This window comes from Colius striatus, chromosome 10 (assembly GCF_028858725.1).
Source record: "Colius striatus isolate bColStr4 chromosome 10, bColStr4.1.hap1, whole genome shotgun sequence".
NCBI lineage: Eukaryota > Metazoa > Chordata > Aves > Coliiformes > Coliidae > Colius > Colius striatus.
The window spans coordinates 17362217-17375428 of NC_084768.1; the positions used below are offsets into that span (position 1 = coordinate 17362217).

The 13212-nt window shown below is 43.8% G+C and overlaps 1 protein-coding gene across 13 annotated transcripts in view; it reads right to left on the bottom strand.

The window, feature by feature from the left end:
• Positions 1-374: 374 nt before the first annotated feature.
• The window catches only part of PRRC2C (proline rich coiled-coil 2C), a 73209-nt gene continuing 60371 nt past the window's right edge, over positions 375-13212 (bottom strand). For 8 of the 13 annotated variants that reach the window (XM_062003758.1, XM_062003764.1, XM_062003767.1 and 5 more), the window contains 6 exons: positions 11079-11313; positions 10510-10632; positions 8988-9206; positions 7880-7983; positions 6330-6456; positions 977-2878 (listed from right to left, as the gene is read on the bottom strand). In XM_062003758.1, the coding sequence (XP_061859742.1) occupies positions 2615-2878; positions 6330-6456; positions 7880-7983; positions 8988-9206; positions 10510-10632; positions 11079-11313 (1072 nt within the window). In that variant the 3' untranslated portion in view covers positions 977-2614. Of the gene's footprint in view, positions 804-976; positions 2879-5107; positions 5345-6329; positions 6457-7879; positions 7984-8987; positions 9207-10509; positions 10633-11078; positions 11314-13212 lie in introns of those variants that run through there. The other 5 variants (XM_062003769.1, XM_062003761.1, XM_062003760.1 and 2 more) reach the window with 3 other exon arrangements.

Consider the following 13212-nt stretch of genomic DNA (forward strand, 5'->3'; position numbering starts at 1 on the left):
CTGTCACTGAGCTTGTGTGGCTCCTGTAAGAAAACAGGTGTCTGACCTGTGGTGTTACCTACAGGAGGTGACTTCCGCCTGTCACTCCCTTTGGGGATTACAGCACCTTTTACTCCCCTCCAAAGAACTGACTCCTTCTCCTCTAGTGCCCCCAGACCACTGCTGCTGTCCCCACTGCAGGGCTGGCTGCAGCACCTTCTGCTGCAGGGAAGGCTGCAGAACTCCCAGAGCCACCCTGACACCCCCATGGGCTTTCCTTTGTTTGTATCCCTCGGAGGTGCAATACCAGCCAGCACTTCCTCCAAAACCAGAGGTTGCTTCCCAGACCAAACATGAGGTTTCTGGTGCTTATGTAACCAAGTTCCCTGTGGTAGCTGACAGGTTCCTGCCTCTTCATCATCCCTCAGGGAGCCAGGGATGCCTTTACCCCCCAACTAAGCGGCCAGAGGACACCTGTCCCTTTGTTCTGCCTCGTGTTGAAGGGTGTGAATCAGTACCTGTGATGTGAACATGTGAGGGTGTTGCTTGGAGCAAGCTGGGGAGGGAGCAGGAGAGAAGGAAGCCTCCTTTGTCCATGGGAAGGCTCACAGCGAGGCTCACTCCTCCACATCCCTGAACAGCCCGGTGCTGCCGGGACCTGCAGTCACCCACCGGCTACAAGGAGAGTAAGCAGGTGGGTCCATCAGGGTCTCCTCCTCCTCTGGGCAGCTGAGCACGAGCCTCTGCAGATGGAGCATCTGGTGAGGGGGCAAGCAGTGGGGTCCTCCTGGAGCTGATGGAAGCCACGTCCTGCGACACTTTCTCTGGAGAACAAGAACAAAACTGGTGGGGGAAACAAAAACAAGCTGCTTCCCACCTTCTTTTTTCCCTTTCTAAGTTCGTTTGCCCGAGCTGCCCGAGGCCCTGCTCACATGCCGTGCGGGTGCTCTCGCTCTCCTCTGCAGCGCTGCACTAATCACCAGATCACCCGGGTTGCTTTATTTAGAGAATACTTTATTAGTTTCTGTAATCAAACCCATGTAAATAAGACCGTACATATTTCATACAGTGCCTTACCCCTGTACAAATGGAAAAAAAAATCAAGTTTAACATTTCTAGACCAATATGGCTGTTAATTTCTGTACAATGCCAACTCACACTACAAGTGGGATACTTTTATGGTTTGTTTTTTGTTGTTTTCCAAAGTTGACATCACAGCTAAAGTTTCCAAAAATTCAAATTATATATATATTTATATAAAAAGATAACCAATAGCGATCCACTAGGCATCAATAGCAGCAACAGCCTGTCCAGCTTCTGCAGTCATTTGAACAAAATTATACACATTAGACTTTCAACTCACTCTTCCTTCCAAAAAAAGGTAAAAAAAACCAACACTCCCAGAAAAAAACAGCAAATTCTGCTACTGATGTGGTACCTGGTGCTTTTTATTAGCTTTTGTTTTCTTTTTTTTTTTTCTTTCAATCATTGTCTGGAAAAAAAAAAAATCTCTAGAATAACATTATTAAAAACAGCTCCAGTATAGCACAGTCACTACTACATATCATAAGCAGGTACAGGATATCTTACATTCACAGAAGTATCATACAGTACTGTCCTACAGCTAGAATACTAGAGGATACAAGTAAAAAGGCATTTATTTGACTTAATTCTACTTTCCAGCACACTGTGGGCAAGAAGGTGGTGCGACGCAGCTCTGAGATTATAAAGAATGCTCCTGTTTGTAAAACTCTCTGTAACCTGGTAAGGTTTTCTTTTATTCTCGTGGCACAGCTGTTAAGTGCTCGCTGCTGGATACAGATAGAAGCTGGCAACCGTTTAAAGATCACTCACATCATATAAAGACAGCTGTAAAGAGGTGAACAGAACAAATCTGACTATTGATGCAACAAACCTTTGAACTCCAGAGGTGAACGACTCAGGGAGGGGGGAAGGGGGAGCAGGTGTAGAGAGCGCAGGAGGCCAAGGAGCATTTTCATATGGTGATTTAAATACAGGATATTGTCATCCAAGAAGCAGCAGCCAGCAAAGCACTGCCCTCAGAGGGAAATGTAACATCTTCAGAGTTACTCTGTCACATTTGGTGTCACACGGAGGCTGCGGTTCTGCCAGCCGTGTGAATCCCTCTGGTTATCACAAGATGCTTCTGAAGCTGCTAAAAAACTGAACACACATTACTTGGCCCAGCACCATCTTTGTAGTTGTGTGTTCTCATACTTGTGGGTTTATAAAAAGATCAATAGCAGCCAAATATCAGAGCCTGAAGAAGAGTATTTCATCTTGTCAGCTAGGAACATGCCTCCCTGACCACCTTCTGCCCCTGCCATTGCTATTTCTCAATGATTTCACTTTGGGAAGCATACAGGTGTGCAAGCCAAAACACGCGCACACACCAAAAGCAGCCTTCATGCTGTTAAGAGAAGATACAAGCCCAAAGAGCCCAGCAGCTCAGCTGGATGCACAGCAGTTTGCACCCCGAGCTGCTGACAGCTTCTGTGACCCTTTACGCTGTTCAGAGCCCCGCAGGGAGAGGAGACTCATCTCACCCTTTGGGCTGCAAATTCATGCTGCTGTCGTCTCACTCGCCCTCCCCCACCTCCAGGGAACACAGCCTCTAAGATTTAGTTTCTTCGGTTTTGATTGCCTGAGGTTTGATTGGTCCAGTTCTAACGGGTTTCGTTGCGGCAGCAGGCGCCGGGGAAGGCTTCTCCTCGGGTTTGTCCTGGCACACTCCTGCAGAGTCAGCAATGGCCTCACTGGGTTTGCCCCCGTTCTCCTCCACCTTCTGCGCTTTGCCTCCCACGGGTTTGCTCTGCTGCTGCTGCTGCTCAGAAAAGAATCTCTGGGTGGACTGAAGTACCTCTGCTCTCTGCTTTGCCTTAAGAAAGGGAGATAATATGTTTAACTGAAGAGAGGGCATTAGAATGAGAGTGACTTCACAACAGTATGCCCTAAATGAAAGAGGAAGGGCTGACTGCAGTGGGCAGACTTTCCTAGAATGGCACGGTCCATCCAAGTTGCTTCCCAGGTGTCACCACATCTGGGCACTCATCTCATTAGTAGCATAATGTCACATGCAGGCTCCCCTCGCTCTCCCTAATCCTCAACCCAGGAAAGAGGATCAAGGACAGCAGTTTGAAGCATTATCTAATATCTTGTTATGGGCGCTTTAAAAGGATAAAAACCATCTACAGTAGGCTCAAACTGGAGCTTCCCTCAGTACAAATCAGACATGCCCAGGAGGCACATGAGTGCCTGGGTGCTGCCCCAGCACTGACACTACCCTCAGCACCGAGGGTCATGCCAGTCATCACTTCTCCTGCCCCATGGTCTGGACTTGAGTGCAGGGGCTGTATCTAGGCTGAGCATCCAAATTTTTCCACCCCATGGTGTTCCGGACACAGACTTCAGCATCTGCAGTGGGGATGCAGATGAAAGAGCTTCACTGCTGCGCTCTATGGAAGCTGCAGCCTTACTTGCTTCCCATTCCAGGAAGCACAAAACTACTGCCTGGCTTCCTTCAAAGCTCTCTCTGAACCCTACCCGTGGCCTGACTCGCACCCGTGAAATCCAGCCCTCGTGATGCCACGTTTCAGTGGCAGTTTCAGGCTGTCAGCAAAGCTTCAGCCCAAGCAGCCGACCTTCCTGCCCAGACTTGGGCACAGCAGGAGGTGCAGTCAGAGTTCAATCTTGCAGAAGTTGCATAGTTAAGCCCAAAGCAGTCTAATGTCTTCTTAAAAATGGCATATCTAATACAGGAACTCCGACTACAACGCAGACACTGAGCCTCCGTGCACCTCTCAAGTATTATATGCATTTCTGGAGAAAAAGGGGGGAGGGGAGAGGGTAGAAGGGAAGGGGATGAGGGATAACACACAACAGGGGGAACAAAACAGCAAAAGCCTGGAACAAGAGTTCTTGGCTTTAATACTGTGTAGTTTCTCTAAGTAATTCAACCAGCAACAGAAAACAAACCTGTGCTCTGATGTGCAGGACTGTAGCAACAGTCCTATTTTCCTGGAGCCAGATGGACATCTGAAATCTTTTGCATAGATTTCAGCCATCCCCTGAGATTAAGGCTAGAAGGCTGGATCACAAGTAACTAAGTGTGACAGAGGAACTCACATTCTTCTCAACAGTGTTTGCAGGGAGATTAGGAAAACCAGGGCTAGTACTTGCTGTGACAGGCTAGATTCAATCCGTGATACAGAGTCATGACAATGAACTAAGCATCACCTGGCAACAGTCAGCACAGTCTACAGTCAGCACAGACTGACGGCAGAAAACCAAATACCTCAAATTAAGGGGTAATCAATTCTACAACCAGACATAACCAGGAAAACCAGACTCTTCTGTGTTTACACTTCAGTACATGAGGTTACAACAAATGCAGCAGACGAAGGTGTTCCTTAGTATCACCTAATTCATACAAGCTCCTTTTTCTGCAGACAACAGGCTCAGTGTACAATGGTGTCCCTACACAGATGCCTCATACTGCAGCCCTGCCTTGGTAAGAAGAGTTTACATCAACCTGAAGGGTCCCAAAGTGCTTCAACAAGTTAGGTGACTCTCATCACCTGCTACTGAAACACAGCTATCTCTTCTGTGGCATATACCCTGTTACTGCATTCTACCTCAGAGAATTAATCACAAGCATCTGAAACCACTAAGGAAATTAATCCCCAGCATCACCAAGGAGCAAGGCTGCTGGAACAGGAGGGCTTGTACTGCTGCTCAGAGCTGGGGAGACAGATGTGAAACAACAGCTAACAGCCAGATCTCTAAAGCTTCACCACTCACTTGAAAAAACATCCAGGCTCTTAAAACCTAGTTGTCAGGTTGCCTTTGACAGTAGCAGCAGCTTCACAACTGGTGACCACAAGACCACTTGACAGGAACCTTTCTAATAAGAACAACTTTATACTAAATGATTTGTAAAATAAACCAGAGAAGGCTCAGAGAAGGTCCGTGCTCAGCTGTTAAAGGCCCAGCTACCAGCTTGGGGTCCAGAGGCATTTTATTTAAGACATGATCTGCAGATACACTCCTGCCCTACGAGCTGTCAAGACTGAACTGGTGTTAACAGCGCTGCTGTTCAAATACTAACCTTCACGTCTCGTTCAGCCTTCATCGCAGCCTGGGCCTGATTGCCTCTGGCTCCAGATACTGATCCACAGAGACCTCTGGCCACATGCGGTAAACGAGGGTGGCTCATAAGGCCTGTGGTCATCTGAGACGGCATCTGACTATGCAGTACTATTGGCAGCCTCTGAACAGGCGCTGGGAAGGTGTTAGTATATGGGGCTCTTACCAATGGAGGGAGCAGGTTAGGCTGAGAGAGGATCTAAGGGGGGGAAAAACAACAACAAAAAAGAGACATTTTGCAATTAGAAAATTGCCAACCAGACTGCATGTTGGCGTCAGCTTCAAGGGGGAAAAGTTGCTGCTCTGCTCTGAAACTGATGTCGAGAAAACAGGCTTTTATGTTGAGAGAGGCCATGCTTGAACTACAGAAAAAAACGAGCCCTGTAGTGCTGCTGTGCCTGGAAGTAGTAGCAACAACTTTAAAAGCAGCACGTAGTAAGGGAGAAGAGCCACGCAAGGCTGTGGAGGAGCCACTAGTGAAAGGCAGCCCTGGAGAGGCTGGATGGTTTCTGCTAGTGGCAATCCAAAAATACAATCTGAAGTCCTGCAATCACAAACACTCCAAATGCTAAAAGACAGACAGAAACATCCTTCATTTTTATACAGGCTCTATCTCCCTAGCAGCCTGGCTACTACTGTGCTCCCTGGATTGCCAGAGGCAAATCAACCCCTTTGCCATCAGCCCTGCTTTGTACGGGCTGTATGACCCCCAGAGATCTTTTCCAACCTCAACTGCTCTTCCAATACTCCAGAGCTGCATCTCAGACAAACCGCCGTAAATCTGATTTGTTTTAAACAGGTAAAATATGCACTGGGACCCTTCTGAGACATGAAGCTTCTCTCCTTCCCCAAACAAATGACCTGGATTTGCAGGATGAGGTGCATTACAGCTGCATGAGGAAGCCAGCAGAACAACCATCTGTCCTCCATCATTCACAACTTGTATTAAAACTCCTCAGCATGCACAGAACTCAAAATTGAGCACACCACAGAATCTGCACTGCTGGTTAGCAAGATCAGAGAGCGGTTTGGTTCTGATCTCGAAACCAGTTTTCTCACGCCATTTCATTTTAAGGATTCCAATTTTCGTCTCCCCATGACCAACCCTGAGGAAACACAGCTAAGTTAGCCTCAAAGTGACACAGAGAAACAGATTTGTTTGTAGGAAGCCACCAGTCACCTACCTGTGGAGCAAACTGTGCAGGAAAGGGCTGCGTCATTCTCACAGCGGCAGCTGCTGACTGAAACTGCTTCTGGTAGACAATGCTGTTCATTTTATTGGACTGATTGTTAGGACTTGTAGAACTGGCCCTAAAGAAAAGAGCAGCAGTTAGAATCACACTGCTCTCATTCAGAAGATGTTTCTGCCTTGTTACAACTTGACTAAAAAAATCAGCATTGCAGAGCAAAAAAGTAACATTATTTTAGAGAAGCTGGTACCAGACACTCCTTTGTATCTACCATCAGCTGAAAACAAACCAACTCAGAACTGAAGAATACAAAGAGAAACCATAATCAGAAATATTCAGGATATGGAAAGATTTCAGGGTGAAGTATGCATGAAAGATCTTTCTCAAAAATACTAGTAACAAATACAAATGTTACAAGTATGTTCCCCTTCTCATCCCTGCTATCCTACATGCAGTCCTACTCTTTACGCTGTTTGCTCCATCATGTCAAGCCCTGAGCCTGTTACAACAGGCATTAAGCACACACAGCAGAAGCTGCCATGTGCAGCTGCTTCCACTCTGTCATGTGCTTCAAAATGCACTTGAACAGTTTTCAAGAATTCACAGAAAATGCTCTCACCCTGTTTTATTTGGCTAAGAACATGACCCTCCACTAAAATTTAAGAGGTGTTGAATCACCATGAATTAAATGAAGCCTGAAAGATTATATGGAGGAAGGGTACCAAACAGCCCTCAGAGAAAAAGAGTCACCAGCCTTTTTTAGAGAACAGGGCTTGATTTACAGAGTTCTCCCGCAGAGTGCGTGGGTGATACACAATGTAAAACGAGCAGCAGGGCACCAGTGACAAAGAAGCCAGCTAAACTCAATACAAACCAACATTTTGTAAGCTTAAACAATTCTGTTTAGTTTTCACTTTGAACTCTTCAGATCTATTATGCCTCTGTTCATCTTCCCAGTATCTCTACACTTCAGAACAAAAGCTTATAAGCCCTACTTTGGTTGCTAGAGAAGACAGCTCATGTCAAATCTCTAAGACATATATGCATTGAGCATGAGCTAGATTTTACTGACTCTGTCAACCAAGCAAATGGTTACTGTTTTCACTTGCACAAAGCTTACAGATATTGCAACAATTCTTAGCTCTCCAACAGAAATGCTGTCACAACTGTGGTGCAAGCCTTCCAGTTCTTTCACTTTGAGCACCTCAATTAAGATCAACTGTCTTAATTTGAGTTTTATCCCAAAGTACATCTTTCCTGGCACTTCTGTGCTTTCCTGGTACAGCCCCAGGTCACTTTAGGTGACTTGAAGTTTTGTTTAATCAGAAAGAAAACTTTACATGTTTTACTTCAGAGCTACATGCTTGCAGCCAAGGCCAGCACATCTGATGACCTACTGGAATGCTGCTTTTAAGCTAAGATTTAAGCATTGTATTTTATATCGGTAGCTTCTCACCTCACACCTTTCAGAACTGGCTGCTCATGAGTAACTAGGTACAATTTCTAACTTGGATCTCAAGGAATTTTGAGCTTAAGAGATTTACCGGAAGGGACTGGAGGTTGGAGTAGTACTTCTACCAGTAACTGGTGGCGTCCCAGGTTTAACATCAATGCCACCTCCAAAAGCCTTCAGATCCATTTCTGATATCTGAAAAAATACAATTGCTGTGTTAATTCTAATTAAAAGGAAAAAATGGAAATTTATGAAGTAACTGTTAGCTTACCTCATCCTTTTCTCAATGAAAATAGTCACGTAAGAGGAGGTGAAAGCCAGACTGCAAAACGGCTTCTTAAGGACAATCCCAGCACCACAGTGTACAATTTTCCTGCACTATTTGGCACTTCCAACAATGGTACTGGCTTTCTAACTTATCTCCCTGCATAATGAAAGGGGATTTGGGACATTCCACATATTTAGCCCTTAAAAAAAATGTTTCAGGGTTGAAATTCCCTTTGCCATCTCAGGTAGCAGGTGAACATATTCAAATCCTGAAAAATGCTGAAGTGAAAAATGCCACAGAATAATCCAGTTCTACAAAAATCTCCAAAAGCACAGCAAAAAATGGAGCTGTCATTCACACTAAAAAAATCTCAACCACAATCTAATTGGAGCAATGAATCTTGCATGTTACTTTGCAGATATACTCCATACATGAATTAGCCTTTGGAACTATCTTTCCACACGCTGCCATGAAGCATAACAGCAACAACAAATGAGTTCAAAAGTGTGTGGATGTTTTATGCTGACTTTTGTTAGCAGGAACAGGATAGAACCCTTCAAATGAGGCTGAAAGTCACCTAATGCCACAAACCCATTGCTGCTCTTCCTCATTTCTTGTAGAAATAAGCGATTGTTTTCCAGTGTCTCTCTAGTGTGGCAAGAAACAGTTGCTGCTTGGAAGATGGGCTCATAAAAACTGCCAAGGTGAAAAGGTTTGGCCAGATCCTATGAAGCTAGAAAACTGTATGGTGCAAAAATGACCATATACTTTGTTGAGCGACTCAAACTTGATCTTTCCCTCCCTACCTTTTGAAGTCAAAGCAGGGTTTTAGATGCAAGAGTTAACATGTCTTGCCATGCTGCCTCCAGAGAAAAGCATACATCTGTGCTTGGGGATAATATTTGTACTGTAGATCTACCAATATGGTTACCTTTCCAGTTGCAGCTATCATGCTGTGTTGAGTTCCTGCTGGGATTAATCCTCTGAAAGTCTGGGTTACTTGTGCAGGCCTGCTTAGATTCTGAGCCTGTGCTTGTGGTGGCGTGTGCTGTAGTGGCGGTTGTAAAGATTGGGGTAGGGCAATTAGTGGCTGTGCTGTGGATCCAAAGTTGGGCAAAGAAATCTGTGATCCTGGCAAAGGTACTGTCACCTGGAAAATGTCAACAAGAACACCAGTAACACACAAGAGCTGTTATTTGGCTTTCTTTACTAGCTCTATGATTTTTCACCTATATTCAAAGCAGATGGCTTAATAAGTTCATACATTTACCCACAGCGCTGCCAGCAAGTAATTGACTTTATCTTTTAGCCTGCCCTTATAAGCAGTTCTAATGGCATTTGGGTCCCACGTGTCAGCATTTCTGAGCTTCCAATTCCCCTTAGTTGTGACTTGTCTTTTGTTTGGATTAAGAGGGAGTGCTGTGGGCTGAAAGCACCACAGAGTGGTAGTGCTAAATGTGAAAATACCACAGGAGTGACCTGACTGCTGCACTTCCTACTTTCACCATCGATCGACAACCTGCAAAATCATATTCTCAATGTGACGAGAAGAACAATCTGCTCTCTAGATGTGAGACTCACTGTGGTTCTGCTCTGAAGGGTTAACAGATTAAAAGTACTGAGGCAGCCAAGCTTGAATGCATTATAAACACTAACCCTTCCTTAAAACTTTATACTAGATTCTCAATAGATAGGATCCAATTTTTAAAGACTCTTCTAGCTATTAGTCTTGGTAACTTTCCATGTTTATGAACGAGTCTATTATAATAAACTAGACTACCACAAGCTTTTTTTTTAAAGACACTTAAAAAGAATTAAAAAATGTAACCAGAAGATGAAAACAAGCTAGAGAGCATCCTGTAAATATGACAGAATGCTCACACATAGCAAATACATACATCTTTCACAAAAGAACTCAAAACCCTTAACGTTTCTGCAGTTAATTTACAAACTCCTGACAAAGGTTACTGACTTAGTTTCTTCTTTGTATGTCTGATCATCTATCTGCTGACTTCTCACTTGTTTTCTACATATTTGATTCACTGACATTTGTAGCAGCTCTGAGGTTTTACCTCAGTGAGACTTGGTGCTAAGAATCAGGCTGCACCAAGCAGCTGGAGTTTGTCTCTCCACCATCACTAACTGATAATTGCTCCCACAAAGGCACCACATGCTGCAGTCCATGAGCAACATCACCGTGCCAACTAAATGTTTGCCTATCACTGGAAAATGAACTATTTAAGAGAAGGATACCAGACACAAATGATCAGCATGAGCCTGTAAGCCATCCAACTCCTCTGTAACCCAGTTTTTTTCATTAGCTCTCCTTTGCTATTGATTTTTAATTCCTGCCTTTCACGGTAATTAAAGATTTTCTCGGCTCTCACTCCACACAGAAAACCAACATCAACAACAACATGCTTTTGAAGAAAAATGCAATTTAGGAAATTTACCATGCCATAGTTTACCTGCTGGAGAGCACTGGGAGACTGTGCAGTGTTGTAGAAATTGCTCTGGCCAGGCTGTTGAACTTGACCAGAGTACAGATTTGAAGCCTGGGTGAGCGTAGCTCTGGCCTAGGAGGTGTGAAAGACATGATTACATGAAGAACACTTAGAGGAGAGCAGTTCAGAGACAGCATGGCACATCATTCTGTACTTTAACTAGCACAGTTAAGAAGCTGACAACTTGAAAGTTTCAGCTTGTGATGAAGCTCTGCAAGCAGCAGAGCAGCCCTCTATCACCTATCACAACAGAAATTAAACCTGAAACTCCAATTAGTGATAGAAGAGCCAGGAACCCTGTACTTTGGGAAATAATCTTCAGTTCACAGATTACACTAATCTATCTTTACAAAATCAAAATAACATTCTCTTCCAAGAGTCTTTAGTTTCCATACACCTTAACTATCATGTGATTATCCCTGAGGTGGGCTTATCCGAAGCTAAGCATTACTTGACCTATAACTGAATTCTCTGTATCAAACCTGTACAGAAGTTTCGCATTTTGGAGCACTTCCTACCTGGAGGATGTGTGTATCAATAAGCTGAGAGCCTCCCAGTCCTGAAGCTTGGCTAAGCTGATGTTCATACAAGATAGGAATAGGTTGTGTATTAGAAGTCTGCTGAAATGCCAGGCTTGACTGTGCCTTAGCAAGCTCCTGGTGTTGCACTGCTGGGAAGTTGTGTAAGGCTGTACCAGACAGAACGACTGGTGATGGCTGAGACAAACCACTTTGCATAAAAGCTTGCTGGGATCTGCAAGAGATTGAAGCATTATAAACATGCAGATAAAGCTCAATCAGGAGATACTACAAATTAAGAGCACAGGTTATATTCCTTAAATGGAAATAGAATCCTTAGCTCTGCTGAACAGATTTTCACCTCGGAAAGGTTAGATTGTTCTATTTACTCTGCACAGAACAAAATAATAGAGGCTGCTGAAGGTCCCAGAATAACACAACTAGGCATTGTATTCAGAGTACACTTCACTACTCAGAGATCTGTGCTAAAACAGTTTTTGCATAATTTCACATACAGAAGCCACTAGTTTTTAATTCCTGTGCTGTAAGATAGGATGGTGGGGAAGCATATGTACAGTGCCACTTAAGTCATAAAAGTGAACTGCTTTGTTCTCTTGACTTTGCATATCTCCACAGTCTAACTCTTCGTATTACTTGGCTTCAAAACAGTAACACAGAAACCACAGCCTTTAATTTTAACTAGATACTAAATTTCCCTGTTACCAGCACTGGGAGGCTGAAGTTTGCTTAAAAACAAAAGACTAAAACCAGCAAAGCAGCACAGACAGGTTGATGTAATCCACCAGAAGTATTTATCTAAACACTTCCATTAAGAGACTGCTGAAGTGCCACATTCAGGCTGAAGAATCAGAGTTTTTAAATAAATGCCCCTCTCAAAGCTTCTCAGCTCAGAGGAGAGTTTTTGATGTAAACACTTTCCATTTTATCATTTGGTCATTATGTACCAGCATAGCACTGGCCCCACTAATCTGTTAGCATAGTGGCCACCTATGTGCCTGACAGAACATCCAGGTTAACTGGTTAAGTCTGTATTGTACCTTTCCTTGACTGTAAAACATCCTTATAGCTGCACTCCGGGCACTGGAGAAACTTTTCCAGAACGTATGCAGAGGACTGTCTTCAGTGCAGCCAAAGACATTTTCATGAGCTATTTTGATGTGGGGATTTTTTTTAAGCAGTAAACTGTATATCTCAAAGCTTGTCCTCCTCTGCACCTCTTAAGACATGGGAAAGCCTTCATACTCTTACAAAAAGCACAGTCCAAAAGTCCATTAATACTGGGTTTGTGCATGATCAAATTAGCCAGAAGCACTTATTTAATCTGGACCACATGCCATTCTGATTGTGTTTCTGCAACTAGCCAACTGTTCGCAACAATTTTTGTCAACTGTGGCAGGACAAGCAATATTTAGTCCAAAGTCAGCCAAGCACAAAGTCAGGATACACATGCAGTCAGTTAAACCTTCTGTGGCTTCAGCCTTCTGTATTGCAACAAATAGGTTTTTCTACAGCATATGCAAACCCCTCTAATTAAATTTCCAAAGAAACTTTCTCAAAGTGAAACTATCAAATTTTGGCTGAATTATACCACTGTGAATCAGTCTTGACTAGAACTGATAGCAAGGAAGCTTTGCAAAGGCTAACGGGAAATTTGTTTAGCTGTCAATGCCACGAGACATACTAGTCTTCCTATTATCTTTTGCAGTCAACAGAAAACATTTGTTCCAAATCATAGTCTGCTATCCCCTATCACCTGTGGGGTTCAAAATAGTATTTAAGTGTTTCAAGACTCCTAATGTTGGTTTGATTAGCAAATAACAAGCACAAGTTACTGAATTAAAAGGGACAGACTTCTCTTTTTCTGTTTTCTTACTACAAAAGACTGATGTTTTCAGCCTGGTTTTCTGAAGACATCATACATAATTTTTGAACCCAAAATTTTGCAGCTACATCTGTGCATGCAGACTGGCCAGACAATCTGCAGAGACTTCTCAGCCAGCCAGACAGATGAAAGACATTTTGGGGAAGACAGAAAGATGAGGTAGCTATTGAGCACAGAACTTGTCTGAAGGCAAACAAGTTCTACACATTCTGCCACTCAAAACCCAAAGAA